A 23,893-nucleotide genomic window follows, 5' to 3' on the forward strand; every position below is an offset into this window, starting at 1 on the left:
TATGACGCTGAGCACAAAAGTCAAATCTGAAGTTTAGCCTGAACTCTCGGCACGTCTTTCCTTTGTTTCTACACTCACTCTGGGTGCTTTATATAAAAGCCAAAGACATATGTGAGAAAGTGACAAGCTGGTGTCTGTCTATGGGGGCAGAACAACTTGCACTGATATATTTTCACTGGCATTTAGAGCTAGGGAAGAGATGCACTAACAGGTGCTGTAAATTCATATCTTATTCTGCTTGTTAAATGTGCTGCAGGTATTAATCTCTGTCATTTGCAATGGCAAATGCAGATGCTAAACAGTCCCCCTGTAGTACCTCATCTCACACTGTTGTTTATTGTAGAAACCAGTAGAATTTTATGCAATTGATAAGAACTGAAGCCAAAGGCAGTTCTGACAAAGAATGCCTAGGTTTTTCCTGTTTACCAGACGCCACCCTCTGGCCAAAGCTTATTAAACAGTTTCCAATTCATTTGGTTCGCCAATTTTGGATTTAATTCTTGACATATTTTTAATTGGGGGATATAGAGGAGGTATGGATTTGCATTATTTAAAAATTTATGAATAAGTGACTTTTTGTTCATATTTTTCTATCATGCTATCCTAAATAAGCATACATTTAAATTTCATATACAATATCATTTCATGGCTCTAGTATCCTCAACTGATTAGAATTGTTCAGTGTACAGTACAATTTGGTGATTTTACTGGTACTGGTATTCAAGAAAAAGTGTTAAATGAATTAAATTTGTAAAATATTAAATAATATAACTAGTCAAATCGGATGGATATATAGGAAATATGATGGAGATTATATGTAATATAGTTACATATACAATTAATGTATTTACATACTAATATAAATACACATTAATATATTAATCCATTGTTATATGTAATATGTATTTCTTTCCCAAGTGAGATAGTGAACTCTTTGGAAAAGTTTAAGATTCAAATTCCAATAAAAAAACATCAGCGTAAAGTTTATCCAACGGGTGCAATGCTGATCCAGGATCGTTTACAGCACATATGTGTAGCTGCTTTATTGTGTCATGTAATAGCTACTTTCCAATCATACAGTGAGAAATTGAGTCATTTAGGAAAGGAGAGCAAAATTATGCCGTTTTATTTTAAATTGCAGTTTGGAAATTAAGAGTGAATCTGGGTATCGGTGTAAACTTGGTATCTGAGGGGGTGGCTTAACTCTTGCAACCTGTGATGCTATATCAAATTTCTGTGTTAGATAACTTTATTTCTCCCCCAATTATCTTCTGTCTAGCTTGTTAAATTGCAGAAGTTTCAAGCCTTCGACTGGGGAAGTAGTGCCAAGAATTATTTTCATTACAACCAGGTAAAGTCTTCAGAGTCTTTAGAATTAAAATGGGCCCTGAAAACTCATCAAGGAAGCCACCCTGAGTTATGAGGATTCTGGCTGGGTTCAGGTGCCAGGGGAAATGGTCGGGAGGGTTGACTAGGTAGCCTTTGTTTCCCCCCAGTCAGTTCTAGAACAACCTAAGCATCCTGGTTCGTGCTTTGGACCTTGTCCTTTCCCTGGCTCTGTATAGTCATCTCTGTCATCGGTCATGGATAGTGATCAGGCAGGCACACAGACCTTAAGAGTCAGACAAGCCTATAGGGCTGTTATCTGGTGGTTGGGGGGCCTTGGCCAAATTACGTTGCCTAAACCTTTTCTTCCATATACACATGAATTGACCACTTTTTGGGTGCTAAGGGCTCTAAAATGGGAGGCACTCTGCTCATGTTTTTCTTATTTAATTCTCAGAATATCCCTGTGACATAGATGTGATGATGATTAAAGAGGAAGAAACAGAGGCTTAGGGAATTTCTATGACTTGGGTCACACCCCAGAGGGAAGGGAGGTGTGGCTATGACTCCAAAGCCCCTTCCCAACCACTTGGTTTGGTTTTACAGCTTGGCATCAACTACCTGGGAGAATGACGCCTTCCTCCCAGGGGATGAAACTCGTTACCTTGCCCAACACAGGGTAACAACTCGATAGCTAGCAGTGGTAACGGCTAGCATTCTTTTCTTGTGGGTTAGGCTTCTTTTTGTTCTGGTAATAGCAACCTGAAAAGTAACTAGAGTGATTTTCAAACTTTAGTCTTTGATTCTCAGATCAGATTGACTAATCAGTGTTTACTGGGGATTGTATTTTTGTCAATTAAAACAACAAAGACAAAGCTTTCTATGGGTTTTCATTACAGAGTTACCCTCCCTCTTACAATGTGAGAGACATGCTGGTGCGGACCGCTGTCTGGAGTGGGGGGCAGGACTGGCTCGCGGACGTCAGCGACGTCAGTGTCTTACTGACCCAGATCTCCAACTTGGTGTACCACAAGCACATTCCTGAGTGGGAGCATCTCGACTTCATCTGGGGCTTGGATGCCCCGTGGCGGCTCTATAATGAAATAATAAGTCTAATGAGGAAGTATCAGTGAACGCCAGGCTGGAGACATTTACTGTCAAGTCATGTTAAATCTGTTTGCTTAATTTCTCTAAATATACTTGTTTTCCTTTCCCAGGCGTTTCGTATTTTTATATTCAAGAAAATGATGCCGTTGAAGATGCCCAGTTCTCTCCAGTTAGGATAAGAAACGCTTTTGCTTTTTTTGTTTAATCAAACAAACTGCCCGCCAACCTTTGATCCTCTCCCATGGGGAGGAGAGTGGTCTTAAACCTGAGGAGGGGTGGGTGGTGGTTTGGAAATCCGCAGTTTCCATTGAGCGAGGCTGTGAGTGGAGACTGAGCCCTGATTGACCCCATTTGCAGGTAGTGGCTGCAGGTGCGACCCTGGATTCAAGGACTGTCCATCCAATGCTCTCCTTGGACAAATGAAGCAACCAAAGCTGGCAGAGACAATGCCATAGGGCCCCCAAAACATAGATTTAGGAGTCTAATGTGATCTCTTCCACTACTCTGTAAGCTTGAAGATATATCTTACTTATCTCTGTATGCCCCGAATCTAACACAATACCTGGAATATTAGTGAGTTAATAAATATATGCGGACTGACAGAATGTGTGACAAGCGATGGACTTTGTCATTTAGCTATATGAAATTAGATGCACAAGTAACATCTGGGCGGGTCTGAAGTGGAATCTGATTTTTCATGGCAACTAAAGTGAAATCATAAAGAAGAGAGTAAAATTGTACTAGATGCGAAGGATCTACGTCCCCAGGAGGATGCCACTCTCCCCACTGGCCTTATGTCCCCCTCAAGAAAGAACAATGCTTTCTCCTTTGACGAAGGCAAACTGGTTTGGCCAACCAGGTACAAGATTCTTGGGTCAGGGCCAGAAAGGACAGGACAGTGAGTGGCTGTTTTTGTTTGTTGTTTTCCAGCAGCAGTGGGAGAGAGCTCGTCAGAGAATGGCTTCTGTGTCCCGGGTGACTTGGTTTCCCTTCTTTGGTTGCTGCCGTGGAGTCTCCTTCAGATGCCCTTGAGAACTTGTGGTCAGTCAATCTGCCACTCAGACCACGGGAATGAATGAGCAGGGGCTACATTCTATAGAGTCCACCTGTTGGAGTGTTTTTCTCTTCACCTCCTTCCCAAACTGTTCTTTGGGGATTTTTCTTCAGTATGTGGGCCAGTCCAGAGGTGGAGATGTTGCATGGTGGTTTTTACTACAGTTGGGCTACACGGTGCATTTGCCTTTGTTGCTGGCCTCTTGCTCCTGATGCAGCTGTGTAGGCTCTTATATCCTTACAACCCTAGCTGCATTCATGTAGCTTTATTTTACCGTTGGCTGACAGTACAGAACAAGATTGGACCTTGTACCTTGAGAAGTCCTGTAACAGGTTGGGAGGAGTTCTGACTCTCTTCTTTTCCACTGGGTTTGCTATATATTCTTTTGAGCAGAGCACAGAGATCTCCACAGACCTCTAGGGCAAGGAGAAGACTAGTTAATATTCCGTCAACTTGGAACTCCAAGATCTTGTGTTTACTTGGGTAAAGCCACTGCATGAAGTCACAATTGAGAATGAAGTCATTTTTTTCATTCGCCATAAGGGGGCGCTCTTGGCTCTGCTTCTTAACCTTTTCTGGGCTAGGCAGAGAACTTTGCTGATTTAGGAGGCAACTGGTAATTTGAGGACTGATAAGACCAACCATGTCTGTGGTCATTTCTGTCCAGGATTATAACTAATTCTTGCCTAATTCGTAATATCTGAAAAATGTTCTCAAAGAATAACTGTGCCCCAAATGGGACATGAAAATAAAAACTTGCCTAATAGCTAAGAGTGGTCAGAACCTCAGACATGAGGAGGAAGTGGGGAATGCTTTAACCAAGGCTTCACACTTATTAAGACTGTTGATATTATCTCCAAACAATGATTATTTTGTGTTTGTGGGTATGAAATGTGTTAATTTGTTAAATGTATGCCTTTAAAGTATCCTGTAATTTTAACTCGTCATTTTTTTTTTGATATATGGAGAGATTTTCAAAATGTGACCCCTGAAAGACAACATCAAGTTATCATAACTCTGATTTTAAAAAGTTTGTCAGTGATTCATTCAAGAGTATTTATTGAGTATTTATTGTACTGTGCAAGGTACAGATTTCAAGATCAATTCCAAACTAAACAAGTAAAACCTTCTCTACCAACTTGGTTTAGTAGTACTAAAACAAATACTTGGCATTTTTACACTGTGCCTTCCGGGGTTTTGAAGCCTTCTCATAAGGCTTTGATCTTTACAGCACCCCTTTGACGGGTAAGGTGAGTATTTTCTCTGCTTTACAGGCAACGGTATGCCTTTTAATGGGGATGATTTTATATGCTTTAAATATTTTAAGCAGGTTGTTGAGAGTTCCAACAATGTCAGTAGAAGCACCCACTTACATGTGACACAGATGGATCAAAATATAAAGAGAACACTTTTAAAACCAAGTATGTCTCAGCATCTGTGTCAAATAAGGCCATCAAGGACTCTCTTGGGGGAGCTTATACCCTCCCCCCACCAAGTTCTTCATCAGCATCCCCTACTGTTTTGGTGTTGATAATTATTGTTTTCTGAGTCTCTTGTAAACTGCCCTATAAGTGGAACTTCGATGCCGCACTCCAACACCAAACTCCTCCTGTAGAGGTACCTACCTTGAAATTGACACTGACCAAGTTCTGCTCTCAGTTTGGCTCTTACTTCCTATTGAACCCTAGCTAGTCTTGACTTTTCTGAGACTGAGTCTTCATGTTTACAAGGAGGGATTAGATTTTGATCTTTGAGTTTGCTCCAGCCTCTATGAGTTTTACGTGTTACAGCTGTAAAACGTTAAAACACTTCTCATCTCTGATACCCAGGAATAATCGTTTCGGCTAGACAGATGCCAACACAGTCTCACCTAATTATGGAAAGAAAAAATAATCGTAAAGGCCATGCAAAAAAATGAAATTGTGTCATTGGTAAAGGGTTTTTCCAACTACATCTTCTATTTTTTTCTTGTGGGGAGGTGGGGGCATTACACGTTGTCTTTTGGTGAGTTGGTACCAAAGAGCTTTGAGATTGTGTTAAACAGGCACAGACCCGATTGGTGTACTCTCAGAAGAGTGATTGGATCTCTGTCAGAAAGACCACGCCAAGATAAAAATACACAGAAGTCGAAACCAACTGGAGAAGCACAAGAAATAGTGTGGCCAAAATCCTAATACCATCACAAGTCAGCAAACACCCCCTTCTATGGAAAACCATCCCAGTAATCCCAGTAAGTAAATAGACTTAAATGATATCAACCAGTGCCCCAGAAAAAATTCCTTTTTAAGCCTCTATTTAAAGCCAATATCTTCTAAAATGAGCATTGAGTTCACAGATATCTTTTGAACCTCATATGATGCTTGACACTGTGGGAAAAAAATCCTAGACGATAGACTCTGTGCCCTAAAAAGACCTATTCATCTAGCAAGCCATTAACTAAATTTTGTGTAAGTTTAAAGTGTTTAAAGGTGCATGTTTGCCAGTGCAGGAAGTGGCATTACTTAAGGCTAAATAGGGCTCAATTTTATTTGGGTCCATTAAGTGGGGTGCTGGTTTTGATCGGTCAAAATGTTGTGCCTACTGTTTCAGCATCCTCTGTGAGAGAGAGTGGACAACTGATGAGATTTTAACTGACCACTTTCCCCGAGACAATTGCATTTGTAGATAGGAGGACACAGACTTCTGTCCTGGGGCGGGGGGTGCTTCATGGGCTGGAAAGGCAGAGAAGCTGGTGGCTATTCTTCAAAGTGCTGCTGCGAGTAAGAGGGGAGAGCCTGGGCCAAGCAGGCTGAAGCTGTGGCTTCAGGTCTTGCTGCTCAGGGTTTTATGGAGCATATTCTAACAGGCTTAGAGATAGAGGCTGGAAGAACCAAGTAAGGAAAAGAACGTGATGGTTGAGGCTGGGGTCTCAGAGGAGGCAGTCCTGATAGCAATCTATTAGCTAAATCCAAATTAAGCAAATGAAGCCACCTACTTAAATCTGAGAGATTCCAAAGCATTCAAGCATGAGAGCTGAAGCCAAAGAAAAGAACAGCATGTGCTGAACGGAAATTTGAAGGTTGACTTAATGTCTGTGGAGGGCAAATCTGAGTGACATTGTACTTCTGAGCAGAATTCATTTGGAAGTGTGAGAAAGTGAGCTTTGATGGTCCCTCTGGAGCACTGAGGAGCCCAAGAGTGAAGGCTTAGTAAATGGCATAAGAGACATTCAATAGTGTGGTGTAATTCTCAAACTTCTTCTTAAAAAATCACCCCACCCCCCCAACACCCCCCAAAAAAGTAAAGGAGAAAAAGCCCTCCTCTTCTCTCTGAGTTGCTGCATGAGTTACACAAAATTCAAAGGTAGGGTGATGTCTGCCAGGAATGGGAAAGAAGAAGTGCCTGGGTTGTCCTAAAGGTGAACTGCAAAGAGCAGTGGAGGAGGGGGAAGATTGAAGAGAAGCCTAGAAAGGCCAGGCTGTCTAACTGGGAGAAACCCCCCCAGCAGGGAAGCCAAGGGCCTGCATGGTACCTGTCTCTGCTACCATCCAGATATCCAAGCAACATTAGAAAATTCACCCCCTTTCCTTTTTCGCATTGGCTGTCAAGAAGCTCAAAGCTGCTTCTGAACATTGATCAAGACACAAGCAGAATATCGTAATATTCTTATGGCCAACTGAGTTAAAAAAAAATAAAAAAGGCTGCAGTAGGGCCAGAGGCTGGGGGTTCCAGAGAATGGGCATCTAAGGAATATCCATATTCCATTAGTGGCAGTTCAAGGAGGTTCTGAATTATGAATTGACCTATTATAGGGGTGTGTGTGTGTATACATACACATAAAACATCCCATATATATCTTATATATTAATATATATGTTATGAATTGGACTATTACACATCATCTATTTTAGGCCCATATATTGGTCTATATTTTTGTTGTACTTATTTCCTCATAGTACATGGCTTTTTATCTTTTATTTCTCTTTACATAACTTTATTTGATGTTAAATGAAAACTTCCTCAATTATTCTTTAGGTAAAATGTGGAGTATACATTTAAAATAATATGTCTCATTCTGTAACTCTGTTCCAGGCACTATACTTTTCCTTCTGTAAGGCCATGGCAATAATCATCTTGGCCGTGTGGCAAACCCTGCTCTTCTAAGGACTGGATGAAATCACTTCAAGTAAAACACTTAGTTAATGCCTGGCAGACGTTACATAGTAACTTTAACATTATTGTTATTGTTTTCTCATTTAATGCTTGCAGTAGCCTCATGCGGCGGCTACTATTGTTATTTCCCTTTGGAAAGGAAGGGGTGATAAGAATACGCAAAGCTTCATGGAGAGAGGCGCTGGCCCCATCCTCATTGTCTGTGAGGCAAGAAGAGGCAAAGCTAGGGTTGGGAGCGATCCCTGGCTTCGAAGTTTCCGTCCCAAACTTCTATCCTCTAGGCGCCCCTTGTGTCTGGCCCCCGGGTCAAACGCGGAGGTTGCTTTTCATGCAAGTTCTGGGGTCACCCCCTGCCCCCGACCCAGCACAGCTCTCTTAGTACCGACTTCCTCAGGCTCAGTCCAGGCCAGTCGACTCCAGCTGATGGTGGAGAAACGCAGAGGTGAGCGTGGCCTCGCCGGTGGGCTCTCTGAGCCTGGGATGGTTTGGGGGAATAGGCGTCAAGGACGTGGGGCAAGTTGGCTTCGCGAAGCCAGCAAGGGAAAGGTAGGGAGGGCGTGACATCATCTGTTCAATCAACAGCCTCCCCTGAGGCTTCCAGAATGCAAAAATACTCCCTTGATTCTCAAAGTGGGTGGTTTACTGATTTCACTGCTTCCACCCCAAATTGAGATGCAGCGGCTTTTAGCCAGATCTGGGCAGGCTCTGGATGTTAAATCCAGCCCTTGACTTACTTTTTTCTCTTTTTTTGTAAAGTGAAGGATAACAGTCGCGGTCCCCTCTCATCCCTCCGTGCCTCCAGGTTCCCGTCGCTGGTCTGGGCGACCCCGGCGCGCCGCGAAGGGACGACCCGCCCGCCAGGTTTGGGGGCTCCTCCGGGGGAGTCTGCGTGAGGTGGGATCTGGAGCAGTCCGCGAGCTGGCGGGCATAGCTCCTCACCGGAGACACTGAAACTGGAGGAGGTTCCCGTCCCGCCAATCTGATTTCCTGCGCTGCTCGCCGCCGCGCGCCGCTCAAGACCCGCGGTTAACTGCAAAAGGGTAGTTTGCTGATCACTGCTGGTTAGATCAATACGGCGAGAGCAGAAAGAAAAGATCCGAAATATGAAAGGTACGTGGCTTTTAAAAGTTTTTTGTTTTTTAATGCAGTTACACTTGTATCTTTATTAAAACACATAGATGCAATTTTACGTATGCATGAAAAAACACAAGTAATTCTGCACTGGTTGCAAAGGAGCTCTTTCCGGTGATGATGGAAATATTCTTCATCTTGTTTGGGAATGGTGATGATCCATGAATTGAGTTGTCAGAACTCGTAGAAACTCTACACTGAAGATCTGTGCATGGTATCGTGTGTAAATTGTACGTCAATTAGAAAATCAGAACGTAATCTTGCATGCGTAGAAAGTACTGCGTGCCGTTGCGTAACTGCATACATGAATGCCGATTAAATGCAGCTGTAGATGAGTATTTATAGCAACTAAGCGCAACTCTGTTGGATTATTTAATTATGCAAGCTCCCCGAAGCCGGGAAGGGGAGAAAAACGGCGGCTGACATCACTCGGGGCGGGGCCGAAAGCCCTAAGAAAAGTCGGTAGGACCCGAGCGGCAGCCGCAGCCAGACACCAGCTCATCATGAGCAGCCGCAACGGCTCCGAGCTCCACGTCCTCTGCAGCTCCGGCCAGCTGTTCTTGCAGCCCCTCTGGGACCGCCTCAGGACCTGGGAGGCCCTCATCCAGTCGCCCTTCTTCCCCGTCTTCTTCTCCATCACCACCTACGTGGGCTTCTGCCTGCCCTTCGTGGTGCTGGACGTCCTGTGCCCCTGGGTGCCCGCGCTACGGCGCTACAAGATCCACCCGGACTTCTCGCCGTCGGCTTGGCAGCAGCTGCCCTGTCTGGGGCAGACGCTCTACCAGCACGTGGTGTTCGTGTTCCCCATGACACTGCTGCACTGGGCGGCCAGCCCCGCCCTCCTGCCCCCCGAAGCCCCCGAGCTGCTCCAGCTGGTCCGCCACGTCGTGCTCTGCCTGCTGCTCTTCGACACCGAGTTCTTCGTGTGGCACGTGCTGCACCACAAGGTGCCCTGGCTGTACCGGACTTTCCACAAGATGCACCACCAGAACTCGGCCCCGTTCGCGCTGGCCACGCAATACATGAGCGTCGGGGAGCTGTTATCCTTGGGTTTCTTTGACATGATGAACGTCTTGCTGCTCCAGTGCCACCCGCTCACTGTCCTGACCTTCCACGTGGTCAACATCTGGCTGTCGGTGGAGGACCACTCGGGCTACGACTTCCCCTGGTCCACGCACAAACTGGTACCTTTCGGGTGGTATGGGGGCGTGGAACACCACGACCTGCATCACTCCCAGTTTACCTGCAACTTCGCCCCTTACTTCACACACTGGGACAAAATACTGGGAACTCTGCGGTCTGCTCGCGCCAAGTGACATGCAGGCACCCCTCCCGGCGTAGTAGTGTGTGCTGTGGTGAGGGGTGGGTGTACCTCAGACGTTGTGCATTTCACCCTTGAATCGGGAGAGACGCCCTTGAGGTTGCTTTTTTGTTTTATTTGCTGGAAACTTACAGAGAAAATCTGATGTATTTTTCACAATCTAGTAATTTATGTAATGTTTGTATATCAACAATTATATTCTTGATGTGGAATTTCAGCTCACTTCAATAGCCTTGATATCTGGGTACAAAGTATCCAAAATCACTGGCGTATTTAAATAATCTCTGAAAGGGTTTGTTTGAAGAACAAGGAGTTTTACTCTGTTTGAAGGTGTCCTAGAACTAGGCTAAAATATATATTTTTATGGAGAATCTGATCTGTGACTCTGTAAACAATGAAACATGTTCCTGCTGGACAGTGACTAAGATTATTGTGCCTTTTTTCTTTGTTTTCATAGAGCTGTATATTTATATCGAAGGAAACGTTATTTATGTCTGAAAAAAAGTTAAAAAAGGACATAAACCAAACAAGTACTGGCTTCTGGCATTTTCACTGGCATTTTGACTGATAGAAACTGGAATGAGAACAGGGAGCTGGGATGGCAGGTGCTCTTCAGAGTCTGCGTCAGCCCAGCTGTGGAAAGAGGAATCTGGTGGTGGCAGGTTTGGGGGAGGGGAAGCTTGTAGGAAAGGAGGTCAGAGAAGGGATCTGTTTGTTGGTTTGGGTCTAGAGATTTCACAGAGGGAAAAACACTGTTGTTCTGGATGTGTTTTAGTTGATTTCTGTGTAACAGAAAACTGATAAAACTTACTCTGTAAAGTTTTACAGAGAGATTAACACTGGGCCACCATTGCATTATTTGGGGGGGAAAGGGCGGTGTTGGGGGATGAGTAGAATTAGTGAAGTGCCTTGCTTTGCAAAACGGGTAAGTCAAGTGTGTGCTTTAAAGGGGCTGATAGGTAGGGGAGGGATTATGAGTGAGCCCCCCCTTTTCATAAAGCCATCTAATACAAATGACCATCACACATTGTCTCTACAATCTGAGATTTTTGTATGTTCACTTTTCTTTATGAAGACTTACATGCAAACTGCATACTCGTTTCTCAAAGAAAGAAAAAAGTGAAATTTGGCCCTAGATCCCTAGTTCCTCACTTGCAAAAGGAGATTGATTGTGTCCCAGATGTTCTCATAGATTACTTGTGACAGTAAATGTGCCTATAACTGACTGCACACCTGTCACCCATCATGTACCCCATTCTGCTGCTGCATAATTGTTTTAATTTTATCTTTGGAACACCGTTTAGATAGATAGGGTAAAGGTAAAAAATCAAGACACTTTAGACAGAAGATCTAAAGAGAGGCAGCTTTGCATGGAATTCTAGGCTCATAATATATGCACCAAACTATCTTGTTTAAAGATGAAAAAAATCCATCTAAAGACTTGATATCCATACTCTGCCAAATGAACCTCCCTAGAAATATGTTGCAGTGCTCCAAACCTTTGCAAGATGCAATCAGAGTGCCTGGCTGCCCCTCTGATTTTCTCACATTCCCTCCCAATGGGCGTGCCCTCTTGGCTTCTGCTGAAGTCACCTCCTCCTCTGTCAGCAGCAGGACCATGCTGGGACTTAAAGATTATATCAAGAATAAAAAGTGAAATTCGCGAGCGCAGGTAGTGAGGGGAAAATGCCTCACTGGAGGTAGTATGTTATTATCATGAGCCAAACGGTGAGCAGAGAAAGAAAAGGGGGATGAACAGGCTGGGGTAGAATATATACTATTAGTTGCTTTGAGCAGCTTTAGGCATGCAAAAGCAGTCTGCAAATCTTGGATAATGACAATTTGTTACAGCTCCCTCCCAGAGAATTTTTGAAATGGGTCATAATGCCTCACTGTGTAAGGGAATTTCCCATTTAGGACAAATTGTACACGTGGAAATTACTTGGGTTCAGAACACTTTCTCAGAGTTGGATGTCTTAGCAGTTTCTGATACCTTGGGGGGTGGAACTAGGGGGGTGAAGAGGATGAGCAATTTCTTGGATAGTTTTGAGAGAAGAAGAACAATGATAATAACGAAATAATGCACATTTGCATGAATTTTCTCACATTGTTTCACTTGTTCCTTACACTCTAAGGGATGTAGAATAGTTATTATTTTTTAAATTTTAATTATTATTATAATTAAAATAATATAAAAATATAATATATTTTAATATAATATATATAATAATATAATATAAAATATATATATAATAATATAATATAAAAAATAATTATCATTATTTTTTCATGATATGGATGGAGACTTGGTATCTGCACCGGTCAAGTGATTTGCTCCAGATGATAAAGTACTAGGATTTGGAGCTGGTTCTTGAACTTAGGTCTTGTAGTGTATACTGTACCTGTCTTTGGGTGGCGCTTATGGTAATCTTCACAACTGCCAGTGAGCTACAAACCCTGCAACACCAACAAATGGCCTCCCTCTGCTATTCCTCCCCTGTCAAACACAGCGTCCGCCATGAATTCAAAGCCTCTGCTTGGCAGAGGAGAAAGCCAGATTAATCTCAGCAGGGCTTGGGAAAGCATGAAGCAGGTCAGAGGCTCTGTTTTCTGTACCCTCGTTGCACATCAGGGAAGAGTACACATGCTGAAGCCAGATTGCCCCGGGAGGGGTGTGGGGGGAAACTTGACTTGGGACTTAACAAACTGAGTGACTCTGGACAAGTTACTTAACCTCTCTGTGCTTGGCTTCCTCATCTGTAAAATGTAGTTAATTATAGAACCTACCTCCTAGAGCTGTTGTGAGAGATTTTGAGCTACTCTGTGTGAGTGCTAGGTGGGTTGGAGGTCTGGACTGTATTTGTGTTTGCTACAAATGATGCTTCACGATGTGAGCTCCAGGACTGTACCAGGATCGTAATCTTCTGTCCACACAGATGTTTGAGCTCTCCTGTCTACAGGGAACCAAAAAAAGTGTTGGAAAGAGCCAGAGGTCTGTGTTTGTCTGATTCTGTTTCCTCACCTCTGAGTCATCCCACTCCCACCTCTTCCTGAGACTTTCACTCCCTATTCACTGCTATCTTCCTAATGATCAAATCCAACGATTTCCCACCCTTGATTTTCCATCTCCTTGGCTTTTTTTTTTTTTTTTTTGGCAGTACGCGGGCCTCTCACTGTTGTGGCCTCTCCCGTTGCAGAGCACAGGCTCCAGACGCGCAGGCCCAGCGGCCACGGCTCACGGGCCCAGCTTCTCCACAGCATGTGGGATCTTCCCGCACCGGGGCACGAACCCGTGACCCCTGCATCGGCAGGCGGACTCTCAACCACTGCGCCACCAGGGAAGCCCCTTGGCTTTGTTTTTAAGGTATTTGTTTCTGCTCACCAGCCTCTTAGAATGTGGTTCTTGCTTGGTTTTAGTGATGCTTCTCTATGTTGTTTTCCTTCCCAATTCTCCAGCTGTTTCTCCTTCCTTCAGTGGCTGCACGCTCTCCTCAGCAGGGAGGCCAGCCTCAAGGTGCTTCTCATTTTATTAAAAAGTATCTATGCTGTGTGTAATGACGATCCTTCCTACCATCTTCTGGTGCACCCTCTAAATCTCTGCTTGCATTGCATTCCAGTGCACACGTGGGCACTTCTACGTGCACAGGCCATGTGAATGTGTATAAGTGCACGACATATGTATACACACTGTCTATGTACCTACCACGTACAGACTATATGTCCACACACTGTTATACGGACACAGACATGCATTTGCCCAGTATATGTGTATGTGAACATACACAGTATATGTATGAACACTATATATGTACAAACATACTTTATACACCCTATACATGTATATATGTACCCATAATATATATACACTATATATATACATGTTCAAACGTGACATATATGTGTACATATATAGAGACATTATATACGTACATCTACCATATATTATATATGTGTATGTAATATGCATATGTATATGTATATATACAGATATATGTGTATATGTATATATATACATATGTATATTCAGGTATATGTGTATATATACGGATATGTGTATATATATATATATATACTCCTCTCTCTAACTACACACACACACTGCTATTTCGGTCCTGTTTAACATTCATCTGTGCCCCTAGTACTATGCCTCGTTCTTGATAAATACTGGTTCAGTGTTGTGTGAATCCTGGAAGCAGTAGAAACACAGATTTGCCATTAATCATGTTTTTCTTCATTTATTCCATCTTCCATCACTAGTCCATCCTAGCTTCCTAACTAAGGCCATGCCCACAACCCATAATCTCTGTTCTAGAGAAGTTCACAGTCTACTGGGAAGGAGCATCAGGCAAGCAAATGCATCTAATCTAATGTAGTTAGTGCCACACTGGGGGTGTGTTAACAGGTTGTTAAGGGAGCCCAAAGAAAGACAGGTCCTTTGAACACTAGAAATCATGAAAAATTTGTATGCATTCACTGGGCGGGGTAAAGGGCATACCTGGAAGAAGAAACAGCACGTAAATCAGAGAGGGATGAAATAACAGGATATGCCAGAAACATGGTGGGAAGCTCCAAGCACTGGGCGACCAAGGAAGGAACGTCAAGGCATGTTGTCTCACCACTTGACAAGCTATTGAAGCTGCTTCGAACCGCTTGCTCGTTTGCCTATGTCACAGGGATTTGGGAGATGGTGTGGAAAATTGCTTTGAAATGAACATTAGGCCTTGCTATTATTTGTTGATTTATAATGAGGATGAATTGAAAACTGGACTTGGAAATGACATGCTAATAAGCTTAGGTTGTATTCTTTAGGCAATGGTGGGGGACAGGGGTGAGAGTTCCACAGACCTTAAGCAAAGGGGTGATGTGATCAGATCTGATGGAAGAAGATAAGTGGCAGCAGAGAATGGTAGTGGTGATTCCAGTTAGGACCGTTGCAAGTTCTGCCTGGATTCTAATCCTGCCTCCACCATTGATGAACTTTGTGTGTTTGAGCAGATTACTTCATCTAAGGCTCAGATTCTTCATCTGGAAAAACAGGGTGATAATACCTACTTGTAGAATTATGGTGAGGAATAAGGAGGATATTTAGAGAATTTAGCACTCTGCCCCACATAGAGCAAAAACTGTAAATAGTAGCTCTTTTGTTAGAAGTTGTTACAAAAGGGTAATAATTGCAAGTGTGAGATGATAAGCCTGCAGCAAAACAAGCTGAGAGAGAGGTGGAGACTAAGACATAGATTTCTCTTTTAACATAAAAGTAACATACGGTCATGGAAAAATTTCAAACCTAGAGAACAGTGTAAGGTAAAAAGTAACAACAATCCCCATTCAATGAATTTACTTCCACCACAGATATAATCAAAGTTAACCCTTTTTAGGATGCCAAACAGTAAGTCAGTCATTCAGTGTCTTTTCTCTCTTTCTCCCTTTCAGCTGGGATGCATTAAGTGGTTTGCATTGAATGAATGCATTAAAATAAAAGGAAGTTAGTGTGAACAGAAGTTCTCTGGACAAAGGCCCAAGAGCATTTCCTCCTTCTAAATATCTTTTGCTTATTTCTTTTTTCTATTCCTTTTGATCACTACTCAAAACAAGAAGAGAAACTCAAGTTGTCTCTCTTCACAGCGCACAGAACTGCCCGGGGCCAGAGGAAAAGCGAGGTTTTCCTTGCTTCCCCTTCTCACGCCTAGAGCGTTTCTTTGGTGCCTCTTACCGTGACTTTACTTTCTGCCTTCCAGCGAAGCAGTTGCCTTCTCTGCCGGGGAGAGAGGTCTCTGAAAGAAGAGGTCATGTCTTACAGATCTTTGATTCCTTCAAGGATCTTGCACTTGAACAATGCTCAATAAATGTCTCTGGAGGGGAGGCTCCAGGGCTTGGAGGCCGAAGAGCCTGAGGTTGAGCTGCCTGATTTTCTGTTTGGGGAGAAATCATTGAATCATGCTGAACATCAGTTTCTCTCTCTGTGAAATGGGTGGAGGTTGGAGTGATAATAACTGGCATTGCCTACTTCCTCAGGCTGCTGGGATGCCCCAATGAGATAGAGCAGCGAGTGGCTGAGTGGGTGTGGGACGATGTGGACCTTCGGCAGCTGGGGGGCACCAAGCTGCTATGGCTGCCATCTCCCTCCATCTCTGCCACAACCACACTCCTCCATGGATGGAGGGCTTCCTCCATCCAGCCCCTGCCTCTTGCGCTCCATACCTTCTGTTACTTGTATTCCCGTCCTCTGCATGCCCTGGCTCTTGCTGCCCTGCTGAATCTCAGGAGAATATAGGAAGAGAGGCGGGCTTTAGAGGGACCAGGAGTGGAGGAAGCTGGCCCCAGGGTAGCGCAGTTTGCAGAAGTAGACGGAGCGGTAGTATTTGTGCCGGAGTCAGAAGTCGTGTCAATCTGAGACACGCCAGGAGAGGGCTCTTCTTTCTGTACCAAGGACCGGCTCCAAGCCAGGAGCTGCAGCCTGCTGGATAAGTGGAATTTGGCCGCAAAAGGCTTTTGAAAGAAGCCCCTTGGAGTTGGACAGTAACTGAAAAGAAGTCACCCTTCACTAGGCAGTTTGAGTTCCTTGTCATGAGGTGAAAAGGAAGAGTGACCCACGCTTGGCAGTGGGTTTGATCTGCCTGAGATCCAGCATCGCCTAGGGAGGGTAGCTCACATGCTGACACTGTCAAGCTCGGAGATTCTACAAATGCTAAGGCTGAGACACCACTGTCCAGTTTCCCTATTTTATGAATAAGGAAACTGAGGCTCAGAGATGGGAAGTAACTTTCCCGGGGTCACACAGCTGGGTTAGAACTCAAAGACCCGTGCTCTTCCTGCTTTTCCCTTCTGCTTCCCTCCCACCCTCTGGGTCCTCAGAGCCACTGGGAGCTGTCTCCTGCTGAGTAGCAGAAATGCAGTTAGGGGACACTGCTTAGGAATTGTTGTGATCCATATTCTTCATTAATCATTTGGATAAACACAACATAAACAGCTCTGCTGATTTGTAGGAACTTGAGTGAAGCATTTATTTCAAATTTTGCTGAGGTCTATTTTGCATACCTTCATGCAGAGCTGGTGTGAACTTTTCTTTCATTCCTGTGAACTCTGAAAATCTTGTTTTAGAAAATGTTTAAGAAAGCCTCCGTGCAATGGACTACAACTCAGCAATAAGCAAAAATGAACTCGATGCATACAACAACAAAGATGAATCTTAAAATAATTATGCTGAGTAAAGGAAGCCAGACCAAAAAAATGTGTACTATATGGTTCCATGTATATAAAATTCCAGGAAATGTAAATGAATTCATATGACAGAAATTCATATGACTGCAGTTGTTTGGGGGAGGAAGAGTGGCTGCAAAGATGGATCACTAAGGGGCACGAGAAAACTTTTAGGAATGATGAATATGTTCAGTACCTTTGGTTGTGGGACTGGTTTCATAGGTGTATACATATGTCAAAATTTATTGAATTTTATACTTTAAATATGTGTAGTTTATTGGATATCAGTTATACTAGATGATGACGATGATGGTGATAAGTTAATCCAGGACCTCATGTTTTTTTGTTGGTTTTGGGTTTTTTTGGTTTTGTTTTTTGCAGTATGCGGGCCTCTCACTGTTGTGGCCTCTCCCATTGTGGAGCACAGGCTCCAGACGCGCAGGCTCAGCGGCCATGGCTCACGGGCCCAGCCGCTCCGCGGCATGTGGGTTCCTCCTGGACCGGGGCACGAACCCGTGTCCCCTGCATCGGCAGGCGGACTCTCAACCACTGCGCCACCAGGGAAGCCCTCAGTGTAGTTTTAATATACTATTCTTTTATTATGAGTGAGTTATGTATTCTTTCATAGGCTTGAAAGTTATTTGTATCTTTATTCCCATAAACTGTTTGTATTCTTTATCCATTTTCTCTTGTGTTGTTGTTCTCTTTCTTAAACATTTCTGGGGATTATATATTTTAGAGTGATTAGTCTTTTGCTGGGATGAATTGTTAATAGTTTTCCCAGCTTGTTAATTTATTTTTTGATTTGTTTATGGTGAGTTTTACCCAAGTAAAGTCATTAATTTTTTTTTAAAGAATTGAACTTAGTTTTTTAATGGTTTTTTGATTTTGAGTCAAATAATAAAGGCCTTCTCCACTACCCTAAGGTTATAAAGAATTCTTGTTTCTTGAGGCCATTTGTGGTTTAATATTTTATACATATATACATATAATATACACTGACATTTTGTGAGAGGTGAAGCCAATTATAGTTTTTTCCCAATAGCAATGCAGTTATCTGGACTCCACTTATTGAATTCATTATTTCTTTTATTTGCCTGTCAGCCTATTTAGTACCTGTTAGTTATTGGAGCTTCATAATATGTTTTATTATCTGGTAGGGCTAGTCACCTCTCATTGCTACTTTTTTTTTTCCCCCAAAGAATTTTTAACCAGTCTTGTTTGTTTATCTTTCTTTATAAACTTTCAAATGATTTGTTCTGGGTCCCTTCAGTCTCCCCCAAACCCCGTTGGTTTTATTTACTGCTACTAAAATAAATTTATAAATTAGCTTAATTAGAACCGATATCTTTATTATGTTGGACCTTTCTATTAAGAACATGGTGTAGGAGGACAAAATTTGCCACCCCAAAATGTCTCTTTGGCATGTGGATTATTTGAGCTGAAAACAATCAAGGCCCAAAAGACTCAGGAAGAAACTTCAGGCTTCTAGTTCACTCTATGTCCTACTGTCTCTGCAGGCCCAGCAAACACTTGTTTACCAAACTTTTCTTCTTCCCTCTCCATGTGAATTACCTTCCTCCTCTGTGATGTCCTAAACCACTGCCCCCAAGGTTCCCTTTTGTCTTTAGCTGAAGATGGTATATTTCAGGTGAGGGTTTCAGCCATTTTGGTGAGTTACTCCATTTTACTGGGTCTTTTGTTTGATTTTCTCCTGTTAATCTGTCTCTCATCAGTTTAATTCTTAGACCAGCCAGAAGAACCTAGAAGGGTAGAGGAATGTTTCTTCCTGCCCAACAATGGTATGTCTTTCCAGTGTTTTACATCTCTCTTTACATAGAATTGATGAAATAAAAATCCACATTTTAAGGCAAGACAAGAAACATTTAAACATAAAGCTTTTTTCTCTACCTTTTGGCCTCTTCCTTCCCCTCTAGTGTGCATATCATGCATCTGCATTATGTGTTAACCAGACCTCCCCAATGGTAGAAATACCGACTCAACCATAAAGGTCAATTTTTCTTCTTCTGGCGCCGACCATGTAACTCCTTAGAAGATAACATTCCTTTCTCAGTCTTTTAAGGCAGGATGACCCAGTCCTCATCTACATAAAGTTCACCAAAGATGTATGTGCAGACATCTTCAGTGAACTTTGTGCACAATGCCAGTACATCATTCCCCTTAAAGATAACAACTGGGGGCTTCCCTGGTGGTGCAGTGGTTGAGAGTCCGCCTGCCGATGCAGGGGACACGGGTTTGTGCCCCGGTCCGGGAGAATCCCACATGCAGCGGAGCGGCTGGGCCCGTGAGCCATGGCCGCTAGGCCTGCGCGTCTGGAGCCTGTGCTCCACAATGGGAGAGGCCACAGCAGTGAGAGGCCCGTGTACCGCAAAAAAAAAAAAAAAAAAAAAGCAATTGGTGCAGAACAGATGGGTCAGACTACCTGGGAAGAAACTGTGCAGCACCTAATGGAAGTTCTTAGCTTAAATACTTACTTGTGACCTTATAAATGCACTCTGCCTATTTTATAAGATTATTGTTTCTTGCATTACCAAGTGTGTGACTGAGCCTCAGATAAAATCAGTGATGACTTGATACAATTGATCAAAAATATAGTTCTATAAGATTAATGATTATAATCCTGTAACTCTAAATATGGGAAGAAGCAACAAGAGGAAACCGTTTCCTGGACCATAACAGACTAGTAAGACGGGTGGCCCAGAGGCATTTGGTTGCTGTTAGCAGGGTCTAGACCAGAGTGCACAGTGAGTGGCCTATCAACGAATCCTCACCTGACCTGGGAATGAGCATTCCTAGCTCCGTGGGACAAATTGGTTACAAAATGCCTCTCAAACTTTGGTTGAAATTAAGACAGAAAGAGAAGGGATCGTAGAATAAAGAATGTTTGCCACTGTCCAGTTCTACAAGATGATTCATTAGCCACTGAGTTGCTGACCTACCACATACCCTAACAGGAATTCAGGGCAAAGATCAGGATGAGGTACTTTGTTGTCTGGGAAAACTGACAGAACTGTTACTTAGATAATTAGATATTTCTAGAAGAAGATTTTGTAAACCCAGTTTCTTGCATCTTCCCATGCTCAGAAAAGCACTAAAACCATTAACCAAGGTATCTGTTCCTTGAGAAGAGCAGTAACTTTCCACCGAGATGTGTGCTTGACTCATGCATGCCTTCACTAAAATCACATATTTACTGGCCCGCCTTTTACCTCTTCAGAACATTCTCAGAGCTCTCTGAGAGACTGTCTCCTGGCTTATAATCCTCAGGTTGGCTCAAATCAAATGTTTCATTTCTTTCTTAGATTGACGACTGATGAATTATTTTGTTGACAAGATCATACACAATTTTTGTAATCTTATTCCTGTTTTACTGTTTCTTTTGCTACTTTTAATGTTTTTTCTGCCTCTCTTTATATCTTTCTATGAGTCTTGTTTGTATTGGTGAAAGATACTGATTTTTAAACAAATGCATACCCATCACTGTACCAAATTCTTATTTCTTATTCTTTTAGTTTTTTAATTTTTATTTATTTATTTACTTATTTATGGCCGCGTTGGGTCTTCGTCGCTGTGCGCGGGCTTTCTCTAGTTGTGGCGAGCGGGGACTATTCTTCACTGCAGTGCGCAGGCTTCTCATTGCGGTGGCTTCTCTTGTTGCGAAGCACAGGCTCTAGGGCACGCAGGCTTCAGTAATTGTGGTATGCGAGCTCAGTAATTGTGGCTTGCGGGCTCTAGAGCGCAGGCTCAGTAGTTGTGGCACGTGGGGTTAGTTGCTCCGTGACATGTGGGATCTTCCGGGACCAGGGCTCGAACCTGTGTCCTCTGTATTGGCAGGCAGATTCTTAACCACTGTGCCACCAGGGAAGTCCCTTATTTCTTATTCTTAAGCATGCATTTGCTTTTCAATTTATTCTCTTAGGTTTTTAAATATTTACAATGATATTATCTGCAAGTGACTATAGTTTTACCTCCTGCTTTCTAAACTGTCTGTAATTTTTCCTTGTATCATGGATTTACTGGTACCTCTAGTAAAATATTGAATAATAGTGGTGAAGGAAGACATTCTTGTCCACTTGCTGACTCTTGTAGGAAGTTCTCCAGTTTTCCTTACAATAAGCATGATACTAGTTGGCCTGAGATAGATTTTCTTTTATCGTATTGAGGAATGATTCATCTTTTCCCATTATTATTTTTAATAAAGAAAGGTTATTGAATTTGTCAAATGCCCTTTAGTGTCTACAGAGATGATATGACCTATTAATGCGATCTATTAAAAACCCTTCATTAGTGTGATCTCATAGTCTGATAAATTAAATTAATAGATTTCATCATCAAACTATTCTTACATCGCTGGAATAAAAACTATTTGGTACTCTTGGTATTATTCTTGCAGTATGCTGCTGGATTTGCTTTGCCAACATTTTTTTTTAGAATTTTCCCCCAATATTCATTACTGAGTTTGAATATTGTGGTGTGGATGCATGTCAGAATGGGGGAGGGGGGAGCAAGAGGAAAGAGAGAGAGACGGGAGGGAGAAAGGCAGAAGAAGGAGGAGACAGAGGAGGAGGTCAGTCAGGAGGTGTTTGTCAAGTTTTTGTATTGAGGTTGCATTCACTTTATAAAAAGAATATGAGAGCTTCCCTTCTCTCTCTGTGCTCTGAGACAAGTAACATTGAAATACCCTGCTCTTTAAAATCATTGTACCCTGTGAAATGTCTGATCCTGGTGTATTTTGGAATGGAAGGTAGAGCAGTTCTTCTCTGCTTGCTGTATGCATACCTATCAATTTCCTAAATTATATTTTAAATTATATTTAAATTTATATTTTCCTAGAAAAATACTCATTTCAGCCATGTTTGCAAATTTATTTGTATTAAGTTCAGCAAAAAAAATTTTTTTATGATTGTCTTATTGTTTCTGTACTTATTCTTTCTTATTTTGTATGTCAAACACCCCTTCTTATTTGGAAGGAAAGTTTGAATGGTTATAAAAATTTTGGTTCCCGTTTTCTTAAACATCTTGCCATCTTGCTCTACCCTATCCTGGAGTTGAATGTCGCTATGGACAAATTTAAGGCCAAACTGATTTTTTTCTCTCTTAGGAACTTGATCTTGGCTGGGATGTCTGAAGGGATGTTTATCTTTCAAGTACAATAACTTTATTAGGATATGTCTTCACATCCAAATAAATTCTGAGTCATTTTCCAGGGCATATGGTATTCTTTCAATATGAAGATTTGGAACTTCTTTTATTTCAGGAATTTTTTTTAATTATAATTTTTATAATATATCTTTGTAAATATTTGTTCTGATCCATTGTTCCTGTCTTCTTTGGATTTCCTTCTCCTATTTCTATATCTGTTTATCCCTCAAATCTTGTTGAAGACAAGGGATATAGCTTCTGCCTTTCAAAGTGAACTCTTCTCTTTTAGAAAATTTATTTGCTGGCACATTCTAAGATCTGCCACTGATCAGCCTTCCTACAATTCTTTATGCTTCCTTTTGTGTGACTTCTTACCGACCTCATGTATATTTCAAGACCCTACACATATGGAGTGTTTTAAAATCTCTTAGTTCTACTGAAAAGATACTTTTGTTGTTGTTATTCTTGTTGTCCTTTCTCCTCCTCTTTTCTCTGTGTGATTTCAGGAGTAGAAGAAAATGCTGCCCTAACAATTCATTTTCATGTGGCAAAATTATATTAATTAAAAATACAATATACATACAATAATCTTCAAAACTGTCAAATATGGTTTTACTGTTCCATTTTAATCTTCTAGGGACATTTGTTGATAATGATGTGTCTCATATTGTGGCCTCTAACTTCACAAATTTCTCTTTTCTCTGCTTTCCTCCTTCTCCTCCTTCTTCTTCTTCTAAATCTTGTGTTCTGTTCACACCCTTCAGCCACATAGCCACTGAGATCTTGACTTTGGAGTAAGACAGACCTGGGTTCAAGGGCAAGTGCTTGCAGCCCTGACCCCTTACTGTCTCTGCTCTTCTTAGCCCCTTTCTCCTCTCTCCATCATCAAAGGCACCACAGTAGACATGCTATGTGGTTACCACTGTTGTTTGGTCCGCCCAACAGTCATTCCCATTCCTTTTGGTTCCATGCGTACCTCTCACTATGAGGTTAAAAAAATTCTAGATGTTCACCTCTCTCTCTCTTTCTCTCTCAGCTGCTGCAAGTTGTTTTTCTAATAAGCTGATCATGCCAGAGATGGGAACTCTCTGACCTTTCCAGTAGTTGTTTTAACTTACATCCAAATTTTAAGAAAATACACAACCCATATATGATTTCAATTTGCCTTACTCTTTTGATCCTTGTTTTTTATTGGCAAATAAAGGGTGTTATTCCTCTTCTTTTTGTGCAGTAATTACTCGAGAAACTCTGTTCTAGTCAGTGGTGAGTTCAAGAAGAGAAGGATATGAGCCCTAGGATTTAAAAAATCAGAGTTAACCCATTTCCTTTGGAATCACCCACCAGCAACCCTTCAGTAACTCATCAATAACCATGAGGGCTTTGTTTTCAAACCCTCAAAGAGAAAGGGTGGGGAGAGGCGGGGTTTTAAAACACCAGAA

The 23,893-nt window shown here is 42.3% G+C and overlaps 2 protein-coding genes across 3 annotated transcripts in view; both read left to right on the forward strand.

Moving 5' to 3' along the window:
• LIPA (lipase A, lysosomal acid type) overlaps positions 1–2,542 on the forward strand; it is a 101,502-nt gene extending 98,960 nt beyond the window's left edge. For both annotated transcript variants that reach the window (XM_067710065.1, XM_067710064.1), the window contains exons 9-10: positions 1,280–1,351; positions 2,226–2,542. In XM_067710065.1, the coding sequence (XP_067566166.1) occupies positions 1,280–1,351; positions 2,226–2,459 (306 nt within the window). In that variant the 3' untranslated portion in view covers positions 2,460–2,542. The remainder of the gene's footprint in view (positions 1–1,279; positions 1,352–2,225) is intronic.
• A 643-nt stretch (positions 2,543–3,185) lies between these two features.
• On the forward strand, positions 3,186–10,928 carry CH25H (cholesterol 25-hydroxylase). Its single transcript, XM_067710067.1, has 2 exons — positions 3,186–8,749; positions 9,156–10,928. The coding sequence occupies exon 2, from the start codon at positions 9,274–9,276 to the stop codon at positions 10,084–10,086; it is 813 nt and encodes a 270-aa protein (XP_067566168.1). The 5' UTR covers positions 3,186–8,749; positions 9,156–9,273; the 3' UTR covers positions 10,087–10,928.
• The last annotated feature ends 12,965 nt before the right edge of the window (positions 10,929–23,893 follow it).

Source organism: Pseudorca crassidens, chromosome 16 (assembly GCF_039906515.1).
Source record: "Pseudorca crassidens isolate mPseCra1 chromosome 16, mPseCra1.hap1, whole genome shotgun sequence".
In the NCBI taxonomy this organism is placed as follows: domain Eukaryota; kingdom Metazoa; phylum Chordata; class Mammalia; order Artiodactyla; family Delphinidae; genus Pseudorca; species Pseudorca crassidens.